At 40.8% G+C, this 18,510-nt stretch overlaps 1 protein-coding gene across 2 annotated transcripts in view; it reads right to left on the bottom strand.

Moving 5' to 3' along the window:
- Nucleotides 1-1,068: 1,068 nt before the first annotated feature.
- Nucleotides 1,069-18,510, bottom strand: part of NFX1 (nuclear transcription factor, X-box binding 1) — a 238,251-nt gene continuing 220,809 nt past the window's right edge. For both annotated transcript variants that reach the window (XM_073332429.1, XM_073332430.1), the window contains 3 exons: nt 13,299-13,444; nt 7,875-7,976; nt 1,069-4,667 (listed from right to left, as the gene is read on the bottom strand). In XM_073332429.1, coding sequence (XP_073188530.1) covers nt 4,592-4,667; nt 7,875-7,976; nt 13,299-13,444 — 324 coding nt within the window. In that variant the 3' untranslated portion in view covers nt 1,069-4,591. The remainder of the gene's footprint in view (nt 4,668-7,874; nt 7,977-13,298; nt 13,445-18,510) is intronic.

The raw sequence follows: 18,510 nt of genomic DNA, 5'->3' as shown, positions 1-18,510 counted from the left end.
GGTCATCTAGTCCAACCCCCTGCTCAAAGCAGGACCAATCCCCAATTAAATCATCCCAGCCAGGGCTTTGTCAAGCCTGACCTTAAAAACTTCAAAGGAAGGAGATTCTACTACCTCCCTAGGTAACGCATTCCAGTGTTTCACCACCCTCCTAGTGAAAAAGTTTTTACTAATATCCAACCTAAACCTCCCCCACTGCAACTTGAGACCATTACTCCTTGTCCTGTCCTCTTCTACCACTGAGAATAGTCTAGAACCATCCTCTCTGGAACCACCTCTCAGGTAGTTGAAAGCAGCTATCAAATCCCCCCTCATTCTTCTCTTCTGCAGACTAAACAATCCCAGTTCCCTCAGCCTCTCCTCATAAGTTGTGTTCCAGACCCCTAATCATTTTTGTTGCCCTTCGCTGGACTCTCTCCAATTTATCCACATCCTTCTTGTAGTGTGGGGCCCAAAACTGGACAAGGTACTCCAGATGAGGCCTCACCAATGTCGAATAGAGGGGGACGATCACGTCCCTCGATATGCTTGCTATGCCCCTACTTATACATCCCAAAATGCCATTGGCCTTCTTAGCAACAAGGGCACACTGTTGACTCATATCCAGCTTCTCGTCCACTGTCACCCCTAGGTCCTTTTCCGCAAGACTGCTGCCTAGCCATTCGGTCCCTAGTCTGTAGCGGTGCAATGGTCACGACATTCAAATTTGCCGACTCTGGGCACATGGTGTGCATGCATAAACCACAGTGGAATACAATACGGGGGTCATCACTCAAAAAAGGATCACAGATTGTGAGACTTGTGATAAAATCTTGGAGTTAGCATAAAATTATTCTTAAATGCTACATAAATAGCAGATAATCCCCTCTCTCCCCTCTCCTTTTGGTATGGAGCTCCCCCCCCAAAGTGTTTGTTTAAAAATGTTGACATGGAGGAAGAAAACTGCACCTGACATTTTAGAATTTGAGGCAAGGCCCCCCCCCACCCCCGAGATGTTCCATTCAAATATTTGCCTCCCTACAGCATTTTAAGACCCTCCCAATATATGTATGCCTACCTAAAAGTTTTCAAACAACTACAAAGCATAGCAATTGAAACTTAATTTTATTACAGCTTTAGACAGTAAGTCACCTATTACACCACTAAACTTGAAAAGATTCAAGTGATATAGATATATAGCTGTCACCAAATAACTTATTAAAAGAGTGTTTTAGAGCAATGTTCTTTTGCTTACTTCATCATGAGGCACATATTGTAAAACTGCCACAAAACAGTGGTCTCCATAGCTAATTTACACAGCAAGGATTTTAGATTATGCACAGATTAATGTACATTAAGCACGGAATAATTGGAGCACTTCTTAACACATTAAACTATTGAACAGTTACACAGACCCAATGCCAAAATTCTACCTGTATTTTATATACAATAATTTAAAAACACTTGGTAAAGTTAATGTATTGTAACCAATTTGCTGTTCCTCACAGTTTACTTCAAAGACAATCTGTTTATTGTAATGTACTCAATACAGAACAATTTACAAAATACAGTATTGTTCTGAGACCTGTGCAATGTAATTGACAGACCAAGGATGGAATACTGGCTCCACTGAAGTCAATGCCACTGACTTCACTCTTTTTTCTCTTAGATAAATAGACTCAAGAATAAGAAGAAATACAAAATGGTATATTAGAAAAGCATTCCCATTAGGCACACATATGCAGTAAAATGATCCAAAGCAAACCAGAAGAGAAGGGAGAACACCACAATTAAATCTAGTTGAATTCATTTTTAAAGATGGAAAATTATACTTTGGAAAAAACTTGTTTTGGTATTGCTTCCCCAGAGAAGTGCATGAATGATTTTTTTAATGGAACTATTACAATAAGAAATTTTCAATAAACATTTGTGTGTCAGTGATTTTTAAAAAGCTGTTGTATAGGCTTTGACCTCCTTGGTATTAAAATAGGCTTAGACATATGTGAATATTCACAACTGAGCAAAACTTTTGTTAGACATTTCATAAGGGGCATTATGATTAATCCGTATATATGAATTCACAATATTTATTAGTCTTATTTTGCAAACTGAAAATTCCCTATTCTTCTGATTAAAAGCTGGAAGTATTAAAAGATCTATTCAGAACCTGAACATCTTCTAGACTACTTCTCATCAGCCTCACATTTAAGTTGCAAATCATAATTTGTTAAAAATACCAATTAAAGTGCATGAACTAGACATACTGCTATGAAAACCTCATGCAAATTTCAAACAAGTATGTAGGTGATGTTTTAGCTATTTTAAATGAAGTCCTGTGTTAAAGTAAATTACTGTAGGGTCAAACTATGGGCCATACTGCAAACCCTCATTCAGTCATGCAGTGACACTGAAATAAATGAGACTCTTTCTCACATGTTAGGCCTACTTAGTTGTGTAAGTGTCTGCAAGATCACACTTCTAGAAAGATGCTGAGCAACCTATTCATCCACTGAAGTCAGCAGAAATTGAAAACATTAAGCACCTTGCAAGACTAGGGCTCAACTTGCTTAAGAATTTTGTGCACTGTCATGCCAAACCATAACAGCTAGTTCATTTAAGATTCATTCATTAAAAAAGGTTGATTTCTGTTCACCAAATGAAAGGAAAAAGGTAAAGAAAATTATTTTCATTGTATGTGAAACTCATTGTATGAAGACTCTCACACACACAAAAGATCAACAGTCCTTGACAGTGTTCTTTTAAGTGGGGAAAATGTATCTCAAATATTTAATTAGAAACATATTACATTGTGTTGTCATTTCCTAAATGAAATAAGTTTTAAACACATACATCAACAAAAAGCCATAAAAACTGAAACCTTTTGACAATGTAGAATATTACAATTGTCTAAATCAATGTGTTGTGATACATACCCACCCGAAAATGAGCCTCTGCGGCTAATGGCCCTCAAAAGTTCCACAAGCTCTCTGGGACATGCAAACAGAGGCTGCCCCTGAGCACAAAGAGCTACACAAAGAAATAACTTCTAGGCCTGTGTGCAGTCAGGAGGGGTGAGACAGACAGAGCATAGTGTGAGGAGTAAGGAGCTTATTAGCATAAGGGGCCAGATCCTCAACTTGGGTAAATTGTTGTAGCTCAAATGAAGTCAATGGAGCTATAACAATTTACACTAGCTAAAGATCTGGTCCACTAGCATCTTCCCCAGAAAGGTCCTCAACTCTCCTTCCTCATGAGGACAACCATTAATGTGAAACAATCTGAAATCTAGGAGACTGTGTTGGCAACTGAATTGTGTAAAGAAATATATATATATTAAAGCAATATATTTAAAGTGTAATGTGATCATTAAAAGGCTGTTTTCATTGAGAGGGATATAACATACCAGACTTTCTTATGAAGTTTTCAAGAATTGCTGCAAACTCAACCCATATTCCAACAAAAGCCTAGCACAAACCTACTGCTCTAAGCTTGTACTGAGGAAAAGATTAAACTAGCAAAGTCAGCAGTTTAATCCTAGACATATGATTCAATCTCTATGGAACATCAAAGCCATAAGTGGGGTTCTGACTGTTCAAGAGTTTGAATTAATTTTTTTTTCATTTTTACTTTAATCCCTCTATTTGGTTTAAATATACAAACTAAATAAAACACAAAGAAAACTAAACCATTATTCTTTTACTTAATAAAAACCCACAAACAAACAAACGACATTTTTCCTCCTCCACCTCAAGAACAAGAACTGGAAAGTACCAAAATCCTCAAATGCTAGTGAACATGAGATGCACTCCCCATTAGCAAGTGTCAGTGTGCTAAGCACTGGGAATATGTAACATATTGTAGAGTTGAGCTAAATTTTTAGTTTTATTCCATGTGTGAATAACTCAGATACTTCACTCCCAAATTCGATATATTTGCAATAGAAATGGAATGATTAAAATCACATGAAAACTCCTTGAAAATATATCCATTAGGATTATATGATAGCGATCTGTGATTTAATTGTTGTTTTTTAACAATATAGTTGGATCCCTCAGTATAAATCTTTGGAATGTTTGCCACTAATATCACTACCCCAATAGAATCAGTTTAATTACCAGTTTTTTCAGCTACAAATTAATGGATGAGCAGGTTCACATCATTAAAGATATTCTGATTCCAAACAAAAGAAAAATCTACCAGCCTGAGGTGAAAAATACCTGCACCTGCAACTTATGTAAAAATATGCAAAGCAGCTGAATATTTGCAGTAAAATTTAAAATATCAGTTTCATTGATATAAAAAATGATAAGCCATATTCTGGCTTTAGATGAACGCATGCAGTTCTCAGTGCATTCAATAAGAGCTGTGCACATCCATCTGAGATCAGAATTTGGCTTTTAAGAGCTTATCTTGCAATATTCAGAGCTCATATTTTAGTTAATTTCTAGACAAAGCTATTTTGCTCATAAACTTAACTCACCCATGCTTTTTTACTATTTTGAACTTTGAATATATTGAATAGTTAATCATTTAATTAGCCACAAAGCATCCTGCATGATAGATCTGTATCTTCACGTCCATTTTTCTAAATAATATTTTAAGATTGATCATTTCAGTCTTGGACATCAAAGTAGTCAATCACTGGCTCCACTTTTAATGTTTTCTGCAAGCCACTGTTTCCATTATTCCTGAAATTAAAACCATAAAATATTACAGAACACAACTCTCAGTTAAATGAAAGATACAGTTACATAAGACAGGATTACACACTGACTTTCTCAAACTAACAAACGGATACAAAAACACCATAACATCTCATGGTATATTATGCCATTGGACAGCAATATCAATAAACACCAGGCATTAGAAAGCTGTTACAAAGTTTTACAGAAATCAAATAAATCTTGTATTCACTCTAATGTACATTTCAGTGCCCACTGAACAAATAGCTTTTATTAACTGTGCTTTTCATAAATACTATTAGCAGCAATTCAGCCATTCCAACATTAAGATAGAATACCACAAGCAATTTATCTACAACACAATGAAATTTAGGTAATTTATTTTGCAAGTGAAAACTTTGTTACAGACAAGCCAATGTTCTGAATATTGTCTTTTTCAGAAATATATGCAAAAAAGCAAAAGACTATCTCTGAAGTGAGGGATAGTTGCAGGTCAAGTTTCAGCTACATATAAAAACAAAGGATAAAAATGAGTGAAATCACGGACTGTGTAGTATAGATAATTATTCAAATATGCTATTTAACTGTCATCAGAAGACAGTCAAGGTATGTGAAGCAGTATCTTTTATTGGACCAAGTTCTGTTGGAGAGAGACAAGCTTTTGAGCTTGTCACCAACAGAAGATGGTCCAATAAAAGACATTTCCTCACCCACCTTGTCTCTCTAATACAGAAGTGGGCAAACTACAGCCCGTGGGACCGTCCTGCCTGGCCCCTGAGCTCCCAGCCGTGGAGGCTCGCCCCAGCCCCTCCCCCACTGTCCCCCCTTCCCTGCAGCCATGCTGCTGCGCGGGCAGCACAGCTTGCGCCCACCCACCTCAGGCTTTCATATAAGCCTTCCTGCCGCTCTGAGCAGCAAGGTAAGGAGGTTGGGGGAAGGGGGGTTGGGTAAGGGGCAGGAGGTCCAGGGGACAGTCAGGGGACAGGGGGTGGTTGGATGGGGCGGAGACAGGAAGCAGGGGGGTTGGATGGGGGTGGGGTCCTGGGGAAACAAGGGGGGGGGTTGGGAGTGTGGATAGGGGTTGGGGCAGTCAGAGGACAGGGGGGTTGGATAGGGTTGGGAGGCCTGTCAGGGGGTGGGGGTGTGGATCGGTGTCAGGGCAGTCAGGGGACAAGGAGCGGGGGGTGGGGGGGTTGGATAGGTGGGGGGTTCTGAGTGGGGCAGGAAGTGAGAGGGGGTGGGTGGGGGCCAGGCTGTTTGGGGAGGCACAGCCTTCCCTACCTGGCCCTCCATACCGTTTCACAACTCCGATGTGGCACTCGGGCCAAAAAGTTTGCCCACCCCTGCTCTAATATCCTGGGACCAACATGGCTACAATACCACTGCATATATCTGAAGACAGCGACATGAGGGCTTTCAAAAACTTCTTTGTTTCCAATAAAATTTCAATGTTTCAATATTAAATGAATGCTTTATTTACAAATAATTCTAATCCAGAGGTGAAGAATTTCAAACCTGGCCACCTCAAATTAAGTGCCTAAATATAAGCAGGCTGGTTTTTCAGGAGGTGCTAATTTCCAATGAATCCCACTGAAGTAAATGGGAGATGAAGGAGCTAAGCACCACTGAAAATCAGGTTACTTTTATATATGCTCCTAAGCATTGATTTAAGAGCCTTGTTTTAGGCATGCCTGCAGGTGGTTTAGGCTGGATTTTAATCTTGAATCCATTAGTTTACATGCTGATGAACTGGATCTTCTCAAGGAATGAACTGCCTATTATTGTTATTCATTTGTATTCTGGTAGTCCCTGAAAGCACCAAGCAGAATTAGGCCCCTATTCTGTTAGATACTGTCAAAATCTAGAACAGAAGACATTGCCTGCATGTAAAGCCTGTGGTTTCCCAATATCCTTTTAAGAGTGGTTTCAGAGTAGCAGCCGTGTTAGTCTGTATTCGCAAAAAGAAAAGGAGTACTTGTGGCACCTTAGAGACTAAAATTTATTTGAGCATAAGCTTTCGTGAGCTACAGCTCACTTCTTCGGATGCATTCAGTAGAATGTGTGAAGAGTGTGAGCATCTTAAATCCAGATTCAGCAAAACATTTTGAGACCCAAAATTGAACAAATATAACTCGTGGTTGTGAAGCCCAGAATGTTAAAAGCCTATGCACACTCAAGGCCACTGTGTCTTACAAACACAGGAGCTGATATGTTAGATAAGACCATACAGCGAAAGAGTCTGGTATCTTGCCCCAGCAGCAGTCAGTACCCAAGGAATGTGAAGTCCCCACTTTTGCCCTCTTTGGCCACTATAGAGGAAACAATATTTAGTGACCCCCACAGACAACCATTATATGCCATGAACTAATTACCCATATCTCAGTTTGCAAAGAATAGTTAGAAATAGTTATAAAAGTATCCAGTCTTTTAAAAATCTAGCTACAGAATGTGTGTCTACCTCTTGCAACAATAAATTACACGGATATAGCATAAGAGCAGTATTTATTTTTGCTGACAAAACTTATTCCCATTTTATTTCAATGAGTGACCCCCTATGCTCATTATGAGAAAGGTTGAGAGAAGGGTCAATTCAGTTAAATTTTAATTCTGAATAACTCCTTTCCATGTTAAATAGACACAGTCTCTGCAATTTTGGGAACTGTAACTAGGTAAATAGCTAAGATTTTTCACTGCTTTGATTCATTTTTCCCCCATTTACTCTATACCTTTCTTCTAATGAGGCAACCAAACTTGGACACAAGATTCATGTAGATTACATTTTTGTATAAAAGATCTTCTATCCCTTTCTACTGCTTCCATACATTCTATTTGTCTGTTTTTTAAAAAACTGCTGCAATGATGTGGGCGGACATGTTTAGTGAGCAAATACCTTTGATTTCTAGTTTTTTCCCTCCCAGACGATCTTTGATGTTCAGAATGCATCAATATATACAAGATCTTTCAAAAATTGTTTATTGCACCAAAGTAATAAATAATATGCCACATAGTGTAAACACAACAAAAACACTCATGTAACGTTTACTACTGCTCTTGATTAAAAACCAGAGTGGCATATACAGTCTCTAATGAATGTATTGAGTATGGCAATTCAAAACTGAGATGCCCTGACAAAATTGTGAGGGCTCTGGCACATACTGTCACTTTATTAAACATTAATTTAACAAAAACATTTAAATAAATAACAGTTCTTACTTATCTGTTTGTCTGTAGTGAGGAATAGGTGGTGGAGGCCTTGTCTGCATTTCCCTCTCTAGCACAGATGTTAGGGTATTACTTGGACAAACGGATTTCCCTCTAAAGGATGAGAATGTTGACAAATATTATTTGTGATGTTATTGTCCACGTTTAAATAGAAAAATCATGCACTATATTAAAAAAATCAAGACAAATATTAAGATTTAAATCTAGTGTAAATGACAGTTTGAGACTTGAAGATCCAATGTTATCTCACAGCAAATCCAATACTGAGGTGTTAGAAGAGCTTCTAACACACTGTGACTCAAAGCAGCCCAGCATTCTGATTTAATGTTTTTCTTCTTTGCCTAAAACAATCTACACACACACACAAGCACCATTTAAACTGAACAATGGAGACAGTAAATAGAGGAAATAGATTATTTTTCTTATTATAAATATGTCTTAACGTAAGAAGATACCCACTAGTCTGTAAGCTTTCAGGGTTGACTAGGCTAATAAAAGCCCATAGACAGTTCCCTGCATAACATTCTTGGTGCTTGAACTGCTCCCTTTGTGTGAGCCTGTAAAGTGGATCAAAGTGCAAACTTACAACACATAAACCCTAAAACTACAAACATGTTGTGACGTTGCACTCCATATGTTTTATGGAAATATGCTTATAAGTATGAATATGATATAACTGGAATATGCCTTAGGCAAAAGGTCTCTTGTATGGTATCATTACAAGGCTTATAATCTATTGATCATGTTCATCCTATTTGTATGCATGTATCATTTTTGTATTTGGAGCTAAAAATATAAAATATAATTCTGAGGTCCTATTGTAATTTTGCAAAGTGTGGGCCATTGATGGTGGTTTAGAATCTTGATGGTGCCCATTGACTAGGACAATTTGTTATAAATGGCTCTGTTTACTTGCAAGCCTTCCTATGTTCCTGGAGCCAGCCCAGGAAGAATGGAGGCTGGGGTCTCACAGGACATGTGAACATGTCACCTGATACTGGAATCCATCTTAAACCTGGTGCTTTTCCATTTAGAAGGAGGGGTGGCGACCCAGAGAGACAAAAGATTCCCGCCTTGTGCCAAAGTTATAAAAGGGGGTGGAACAGGACAAAGGGGCTGTCAATCATGTGAACACCCCTGCTTTCCACCTAAGATGTTTGCTGGAACTAACAAAGAGTGTACTGGGGAAATGATTGGGCCCAGACTAGGAAGGAGTCTAGTCTGTGAAAGAAGCTTAGTGGAACATCTCTGAGGGTGAGATTTTACCTGTAATCAGTTTCTTAATATATTAGGCTTAGACTTGAGTGTTTTTGCTTTATTTTGCTTGGTGTTTTACTTTGTTCTGTCTGTTATTACTTGAAACCACTTAAATCCTACTTTTTATACTTAATAAAATCACGTTTGTTTATTAGTAAACCCAGAGCAAGTGATTAACACCTGGGGGTGCAAACAGCTCTGCATCTCCCTCTACCAGTGTTATAGAGGGGGGACAATTTATGAATTGACCCTGTATAAGTTTTATACAGAGTAAAACGGATTTATTTGGGGTTTGGATCCCATTGGGAACTGGGTGTCTGGGTGCTGGAGATAACCAAAAACTGCTCAGCAGGTCACCTAAAACCTGCAGCTTTGGGGGTGTGGACCAGACCTAGGTCTGTGTTGCAGCAGGCTAGTGTGTCTGGCTCAACGAGGCAGGTTTCTGAAGTCCCAGGCAGGCAGGGAAAATGGGCTCAGAGGTAATTCCAGCATGTCAGGTGATAGCCCCAGGGGGGTCTCTGTGACTGAACCTGTCACACATGTATATACAAGGGAGGGAAAAATCCAGATGAGTGAATTTCCTGTTATGAGAAGTAGGAGTAAGCTGTCTTTCTCATATATACTACACTGGAGGACGATTGGAAAGCAGCAAGCAATATGACCAGAAAAAAGGGAGGGACAGCAGAGCTGAGACAGGACAAAAGAAAAATAGTGGATGGTATCTATAGACCAAAAGCAGTATCTGCTAAAAATGCAATATCGACTTTGTAGTCATGTCTGGTGAAGGAACAGAGATTTCCAAGTAGTCCATCTGCAGACTTGCTCATAAGAAACTTTCTTTTTGCCTAAAATGTGAATTCAGACTTCACTGAATGTGCTGAGGCTTTCAGGAGGAGTTTTTTTGGCTTACTTATATGCTTCTGATATAGCTGCCAAGATCCACTGACAATTTTGTTTTTTAAAGAGTTCAGATCTGTGATTTTTCCCATTATAAAGCAATAATTAATCCTGTTTAATTAGGATTTGATTGATCTGCAAACAGCCAGATGATGGCATCTGATTCATGAGGATGAGTAGGTTTAATAAAAAACAAAATGTAAAAAGTGATGTATTGATTGAGATAAGACAGAAGAAGTTCCTTAAATACAAAGTCTGGGTTGGTGCAGAATATCAACTCTGGAGAAAAAAGGAATTTTTAATAGACAATGCATTTAATTCACGAGTCATCCTAACAGAAATGGTTGTGATTAGAAAGGCAACTATAAGAGAAAGGAAATACAAGGATGTAGAGGCCAGATTCAAAAGGGCTGCTCCATCAGTTATTCCAGAGCTAAGTTAAGCATCCCGCTAACAATAGAAAATTCAACAGAACAAAGAAACTTCATTACTGTCTTGATGAATCATGAAATATGAGGTGCTGCTGAGTACCTGTGGGTACTCAAAAAGCTCTAACTGAACCTATGAAGTGGTATGGCTGAACCCTTTATTAAAGTCATAAAACAGGAAGCTGAAATTGACTTAACATTAAATTGAGAACAGTGGTGTCTGAAGATTTTTCCAGTTGTTGCTATAAAAATGTAGATATAGAATCCTTCCTGGATTGAAATTTAACATCTACTGGTTGATCAAGGTATCTAAGTCAGAGCTTCATCCATTCAAATTCCAAAAGGTAATCTGAAGCCTGCCTGGATCCTGACTTTGTATTAGCAGAGCTTATTTGTGGGTAGCTGCCAGGGAGGACATACAGACATCTCCTAGAGCTAGGTCTGCAAGGCCAATAAGGAGCTATGAGAATTACCTTTGCTGTCTATCTTACGTCTAATGTAGAAGCGTTTTCCCATCTTTTCCTGAAGCATGTGCAACTCGCTCTGATCTGCAGTTTCACTGACAACTGTGTCCAAAAAACCTGTCCCAAAAGCCCATTCAAATGTTGCTTGAAGTAGGCCAAACCTGAAAATAATGCCTACATCCCAGGAGCATAACAAAAGGAGTTGCCTAACTATGTTGGAACAGAGGAGAAAACAGGCTGCATCTAAATATATTTAGATACTTAAACAGAGAAAGAGATATGGACAAGCAGTTCTTTTGCCTTTTGTAATGTAATGTGATGCGGGTTTCAAAGGAGAAGCTTGGATTGGGGTGACCATTATGGTAGGCATAGTTTGGACATCCAAAGGCACTGTAAGTTCACAGGGGCAGGTGGACTCTCTTTGGCGAGTGTCTGGCCATATGCCCCACGGCCCCTAAAGTAGCTCAGCTCCATTGACTGTTGATCCATAGTCTCAATTGACCATTGTCAAGCTGCAAAAGTCAACTCTATCATTATGTGGATACCCTCAAGGGTGGAGCCTTTAATAGCCTGTTCACTTATGAGCTAAGAAGTGCCTCTTTCTCCACTGGTCACTGTGACTCCAAGTCGGGGTGAAGAATAGTGTAGAGCCATGCTGTCAGAGGTGACAGTCACAGGCTTGCAGCACACAGCAATGCTGACTACAATCAATTTCTCCTCTCTGAGGTCTGGAGGTACTGGGGGACGAGGTGAGGAAAAACTTCAACTGTCACAAAACCGTAAAGGTCGGTGGCCTTCCCTCGGAGTTCACAGGAGAAACATACAGAGAACTGCTTCTGGAGAGACAGAGACAGGAAACTGAGCCTGAGACATTTTTTTCCCACGCTCATACAGAGAGAGCAGAATCAATACTCCAGATTCGTGGATTTGTTGTGCATGAAAACATATCAAAATATTCTTCTTAATCACATCAAATCCTTCTTTTAAATGTGATTTCAGATTCATTTCAAAATGGTCCACCTGGCATAGTAGAAAAATTGGAAATGATTCCAAAATCTGTTGACAATAGGGATAAGGAAAATTTTTCTTACTAGTAAGTGCGTTTGTGTGCACGCGCACACTTGTTATCAATCACAAGAATTCTGAACTCAGGGTCACCTACTTCATATTCTCTTACTTTTTTTTTTTTTTTTTTTTTTTGCAAATGCCTTGAGAATTCTATAGTACTGAAATTTCATGCTGTCAGACAAGCAAGAAAATGCACCTTACCACTAAATCCCTGCTTTAAAAAAAAAATCAACATTCATATTTTCAATCAATTCTCCAAATAAGATTGTGAATTCTTGTGAATTTTAGGGTTTTTTTTTAAATATAAATTTTCAAGCTCTCCTAGTAGACCAAAAGCCCACTATAATATACAGTCTCTACCCCATATATAGCATGATGATTTTGAATCAGAAACTGATTATTTGTTCAAATGATGTAACAATGCAAAAGCATATGAGCAGCAGAAATCCTTGTAAAGCCAGCAATGAACAAACCCTAAAGGTTGAGCATTTGATAAATATCCTAAAATACAGATGCTTCCCTAAACCTATGGAGGTAACTCATCTACAAAAAACCAAAACAAAAACCAAAGCCAATCAACCAAAAATTTCCCATAAACAAGGCTTGGTTTCCTCTGCACTAGAAACTTTAATGACTTGGCTATCCACTTCCAGAGTTGGCCTGATCCCTTCTGTGGCATCTTTATGAGGCAACTCCCTTTTGTTTTTCACTCAATTTCTCTCCCTTTCTCTGATCCTAGTCCCTCTCAGGTGTTGCTCCCCCCTCATTTTTCACCTTAAGACTTCCCTTCTTTTTGCCCTCATTAAAAATTCCTCCCATTCCTCCCTGCATCTAGCTGATGCCTCTTCCCCTTCTCTTGAAAAGATAAAACAGACAGTGGGGAAGCTGGCAAGAGAGAAAGTGATCATCATCAGGAGCAGGAGTTCATGCCTGTGGGTTACTCAGCGGTAGTGAGAGCAGCAACCTCTCGTGACCGGAAGTAAGAACTACAGCAAAAACACAGCTGGGAGTCAAAGGAACTATAATTGGATAGTCTTGTCATACTTAAAAATGGGAGACTGAGGTGAAATCAGAAGAAATACCCCAAACTGATGGAAATACAATCATGTGAGATTATGCATCCCTTCCACCCCAACCATTTAAAAGCTGCTTCTATAGAACTTACTAAGTATAAAGGATGTATTTTGCAAGTTGTAAATAAAATAAACTCAGAACAAAATATAGAAAACACAATATTTGTATCTACTGAATGGATGTTAATTACTTTGCAAACTAAAATAAAAAAGATTAATATAACATACTTCACTGCAGTGATAACAACATTACGCTTTGGTTCATTGTCATAGCTCACGCTTTCAATGCCATAAATTTGAGCTAACTCATGGATGATTCTGCGGTGATCTCTGTTCATGGGTGCATAACAGTGACTCTTTTTTGAATGCTTTCCCTGAATTTAAGAGAAAAATAAATGGCATGTTTATGATTATTTTCATAGACAAGATTACAATATATGATTTATTGTCTATACTTCTCTAACAGTGACAAAGTCAGTTTGCAAGCACAGTGAGAACTATATACTGTTGATGAAAACCATGTGCATACAAAATTCCTATTAATTCACATTATACACACACACACACACACTCACTCTACGTTGGTTTGCACAGCTCTAATTTTTTTTTTATATAGATTCTGAAAATGCATGAGGAGACCATGAATGGTTTGACAAAATCTTTTTTTTTTTTTTTTAAACCATATTCCATATCCCTGCAGGGCTAGAACAACACATTGGAAGATAACTGTAGACTTGGTATTAGATTGGACAATTTTTGTTTATTTTTATTTTGTTTTTTCAATGTATATGCTGTATATAAAGAGGATTTGCCATATCCCTGTTGGTTATATCCCTTTTACAAAATATAGCGACACTGACATCTGATAAAACAATACTGTGTCAACAGGAAATAGACAAATGGATTAGCTTTTAGTTAAAGGTAAACAAAAAATTACCCAGTTGAACAGATGTCTTCTGAAACGTATTATAGTAGCTGTAATTTACAAATGCAAGTGCCTAATTAGCATATAGATTACACATTGAAAAGTGGTGTGCTAAAAGGTAATGGCTTTACAAATGATGTAAAAATTCTTGTCTAAATCGTTAAGTACTAGCAGAGATGCCTGTTTTTCAAATAATGGGCAAAATATTATGATAAATCTGAGGACACAGCCAAAACACTAGTGCAAATCTAGGCAAAATTAATTTGTTAACTGTGTTAATTTTTAGTTAATTACAGTTTTGCACAATCTCCAATTTCTAATAATCTGGGAAGCATTCAAATCAAACTGTTCAATCCACAAATTTCCATTTCTATATAAGATGAGGTAGAGCAATTCCATAGCTAATGAGAATCAAATCTTTGGAAGAGATGTTTAGACAATTATGTTGTAAATATTAACAGTTAAATTCTTAAATCTGTGCACTTTGAACTTTGCCTCTGATATTTAATTAATGGAAAAGACTTCTCAACAGCAATCTTATTTGTCATAGTCTTGTCTTTGCCCATCCTATCCAGAAACAGATATGATGATCAGTAGATGTAGCAACTGGTGGAATCCAGAGATGAGGGAGCATTTGGAGTACTGCTCTACCAAATTCAGAGTCTGCCACAGACAAATTCCACTGACAGTAGCAGATAATATATGTGAAGCAGAAGTGACTATATGGCTGCTTTGCAGAAGGAGAGATACCTTGGCTCTCAAGCCCACAAGATAAATAATTTAGGAAGGATCTGATAAACTGTGGTCAAGGTCTTCCAGAAGCTAAGGTTTTCCAGTTTTAACATACTCTGTCAGGAAGCAGTCTTTTACTCACCAAGAGAAGGCAATCTGCCAAGGCTTGCCTTAGTTACAGTCCTTGAAGCGAAAAACAGAAATGTCTGGATGACAGACCTATAGAACTTTTGTACCCATTTTACTTTAAGGGAATGAAGTTTCCTTTTGAGAAAGTGAATGGCTTGAGGTATAAGGCTCAGAAAAGCGAGGTGAGTTTCTGACCATATGCAAAGGGCTTCTGGAAGGAGATGGGAATGCCTCCTTTTCTGTTCACACACCATTGCTGAACAATTGCTGCAATGCATTAGGACATGGTGGTGGGCTGACAGAGGCTCCCAGACAAGCAGAGTCAGATAGATAATCTATAGCTAAGAATAAGATTATGTCATAGAGATTATGGATTCTGTGATTTACAGACACCTCTGTGACATTTTCTGCTTCAGCCCCAGGGTGGCAGAGCCAGAGCGGTCAGTTGGTGGGGACAGCTCTCAGCATACACAGACAGTAAGTGACCCCCCCACAGCTCCTAGCCACCGGTCCCAGAGCTGTGTGCCACTACCGGAGGCAGAGAACACAGAGCTGTGAGCCTCTGTGGGCGATGTGGAACCTTGGAGCTGTGAGCCACTGCGGGTGGCGGGGAAACCTTAGAGTTCCGAGCCCCCACCCCGCAGCAGGGTTTGGGCTCTCATCCCCCGCCCCTCCCCGGGTTTCAGTCAGCTCCTGTCAGCCTCCCCCACCAATTTTTTTCAGTAAAAGTCACAGACAGGTCACAAGCTTCTGTGAAATTTTGTTTATTGCCTGCAAACTGTTGGTTATTTTTAACTAAAGATAACCATGACAAAAATCTCACCTTACCTATAACTCAAGCACATTGCTGCTACAGTTCCTCAATTTTTTACTGATCCTTTGTCCAGGTGAGATGAAGCAAATTTCCCAAAGGGTGCAAAAACTATAAATAAAAGTTATTAATGGGTAGTACAGATAAGAGGAGGTTACTCACCCTGTGCAGTAACTGACATTCTTTGATATGAGTGTCCCTGTGGGTGCTCAACTTCAGGTCAAGGTGAGTCCCAGCGCCTTCTATCGGAGATTTCTACAGTTGTACCCCTATGGGCTGCGCACGCGCTGTGCCTGCCTCTTGAATAGGATGTGCACAGCCTGGGCTCCTCAGTTCCTTCTCTACAACGGAGTGCGTTATGAATTCCAAAATAGAAGGGAGGAGGGGGGTAGTGGAGCATCTCGAAGAATGTCAGTTACTGCACAGGGTGAGTAACCTCCTCTTCGAGAGAGAGATGTCCCTGTGGATGCTCCACTTCAGGTGACTGAAAAGTAGTATTCATTAGGATGGTTGGGATTTCGGATGAGGCAAGAAGGCTGCTGACAAGACAGCGCCACCCAATCTGGTGTCGGACACTGCAGTGTCGATGAGAGCGTAGTGATTAGCGAAGGTAAGGTTTGATGCTCAGGTAGCTGCCTTGCATATGTCGGACACTGGGACATTACGGAGCAAGGCCGTGGAGGTGGAGAGAGCTCTGGTGGAGTGTGTCCTAATTGATGTAGGAGGTTGTATTTGCCTGAGTTGGTAACAAAGGCGTATGCAGTCAGCAATCCTTTGGGAAAGTCTCTGTGTAGAGATAGCATTTCCCTGTGAGTACTGAGTAGTAGATACAAAAAGTCCGGGGGTTTTCTAAACGGTTTTGTTCTATCCAGGTAAAAGGATAATGCTCTGTGCACATCAAGAGTGTGCACTGTTGTTTCAAAGGTGTTAGCATGATGTTTTGGGAAAAATGTTGGGAGGTGTATAGGTTCATTGAGGTGAAAGGAAGAGTGTATCTTAGGTAAGAACTTTGGATGTGTGCAGAGTGTGACCTTATTGCGGAAGAATGTGGTATACGGAGGGTCCGCCATAAGCCCCCCCCTTTCTCCTACTTGTCTGGCAGACATGATTGCTATGAGGAAGGCGGTCTTCATGAATAAGTGGAGAAGAGAGCAGGTAGCTATCGGTTCAAAGGGTTTATCCATCAGGGCTTTCAGGACTAGGTGTAAATCCCAAGGTGTAGCAGGCGGTTTCACGTCTGGGTATAATGTATGGATGTCTGAAGGGTTAATGTCTAGCTATTCCACCTGGAAGCAGGCGGGGCACACCCTGACTGTTTCCTAGGAGCAATGCACACATTGCTCTATCCAAGGACAAGGGCTAGATATGAACCCTGAGAACTTGATTGTTTGGACAGCAACTGTGGGAGGTTTCTTTAGCCTGGGCTGAAGGCCTGAGAACCAGGATTGTAGTAGATAGAGGATGGTAACTAAGCATATGAATCAACCTCATACATTCCTTTGTGTAGCAGTGTGTAATGCATAGGGGGAGAAATATAATAAAAGGAGAAGGTGGAAGGCAGGGGGGGCAGAACAGCCCATCTCCGCTGACCAGCCTGCTTGCTTGCAAAAAGCTGTGTTCTGTCTCATCACTGAACCGCAACAACTGGCGCCCAAACGTGGGGCCCTCAGCACTCACCTCGCCCGGCAAGGGTTTCAGACGCGTCACTCATCCACTTCGTGGATCCCGGTGAGTATTTTTCATTGTGGTAAGTATGGGAAGCTCCCTCTCTGCTTTGCAAGTGCAACACCGTAATGAGCTGCAGTATTTGCTGCGTAAGGCTCAGCATGACTGCCCGGCTCGAGAACTCACTCTCCTGCTACAGGAGGTGCGTGCCAAGTGCCCGTGGTATCCTGAAGCTGGAAGCCTTAAGCTAGCGGACTGGGAGCGATTGGGCCAGACATTGCACAAAGAGCCTCGGGCACCCGTGTAGGCTTTACATGCCTGGCACCTCTGCCGCGACGTGGTACAGCGTGTCGCCTCGGACAGACCCTCCCTCGCGAGGCTGGTGCTCTCGCCGCCCCCGTCCGCCCCTGCAGCCATCCCCCCTCCTGGCGATGCGACACAGCGTGTCGCCTCGGAAAGGCCCTCTTCAGCACCAACAGAGGAGCTGCCGATCCTGCCACCCCCGTCCGCTCCTGCAGCCATCCCTCCCCCTGCTTCGCCCCCAGTGCCTCTATTACCACCGCCTCCCTGGCCTTCCCCACCGGAGCCGGTGTGTGATTACCCTCCCCCCATGGGGCCCCCCGGAGAGTCATCTGTATCTGCTCAGAAGCTTTCGCTGGTGCAACAAATGGTTCACGCAGCGAAAGCTCGATCAGATCTTACAGCAGAGGAGCTGGCTGATCTGGTCTCCGTTTGCCCGGTGACCTGGCAGAATGATGACCAGGGCAACCCCGTGGGCACCTGGACCACTCTGCCATACTCGGTGGTTAGAGAGGTAAAGAAAGCAATTCGTGAATTTGGCCTGACTAGCACCTTTGTGCGTGGTCTCATTGAAGGGATGGGTGCTGGGTACTCCCTAATCCCTGAGGATTGGAAAACGCTGCTGCGCATGATGTTGTCACCCAGTCAGTATGTTATTTGGCTTAGTGAGTATCGGCAGATGGCAGAACGCCAAGCCCAGGTATATAGAGAGCAAGGTATCATTTATGAGCATTTGGCAGGGGAGGGCCAGTTTGCTACTATTGGGATGCAGTCTCAACTCCCTCCGGCCGTCTTCCCCATTATCTCCACCTGTGCCCAGCATGCTTTCAAGAAGGTCCCGGATTCAGGCAAGCCTACCAAAAGCTTTGTCAGTATCC

This window comes from Lepidochelys kempii, chromosome 2 (genome assembly GCF_965140265.1).
Source record: "Lepidochelys kempii isolate rLepKem1 chromosome 2, rLepKem1.hap2, whole genome shotgun sequence".
Lineage (NCBI taxonomy): Eukaryota > Metazoa > Chordata > Testudines > Cheloniidae > Lepidochelys > Lepidochelys kempii.
The sequence above is the reverse complement of the archived record's forward strand: the minus strand, read 5'-3'. Positions and strand labels throughout refer to the sequence as shown.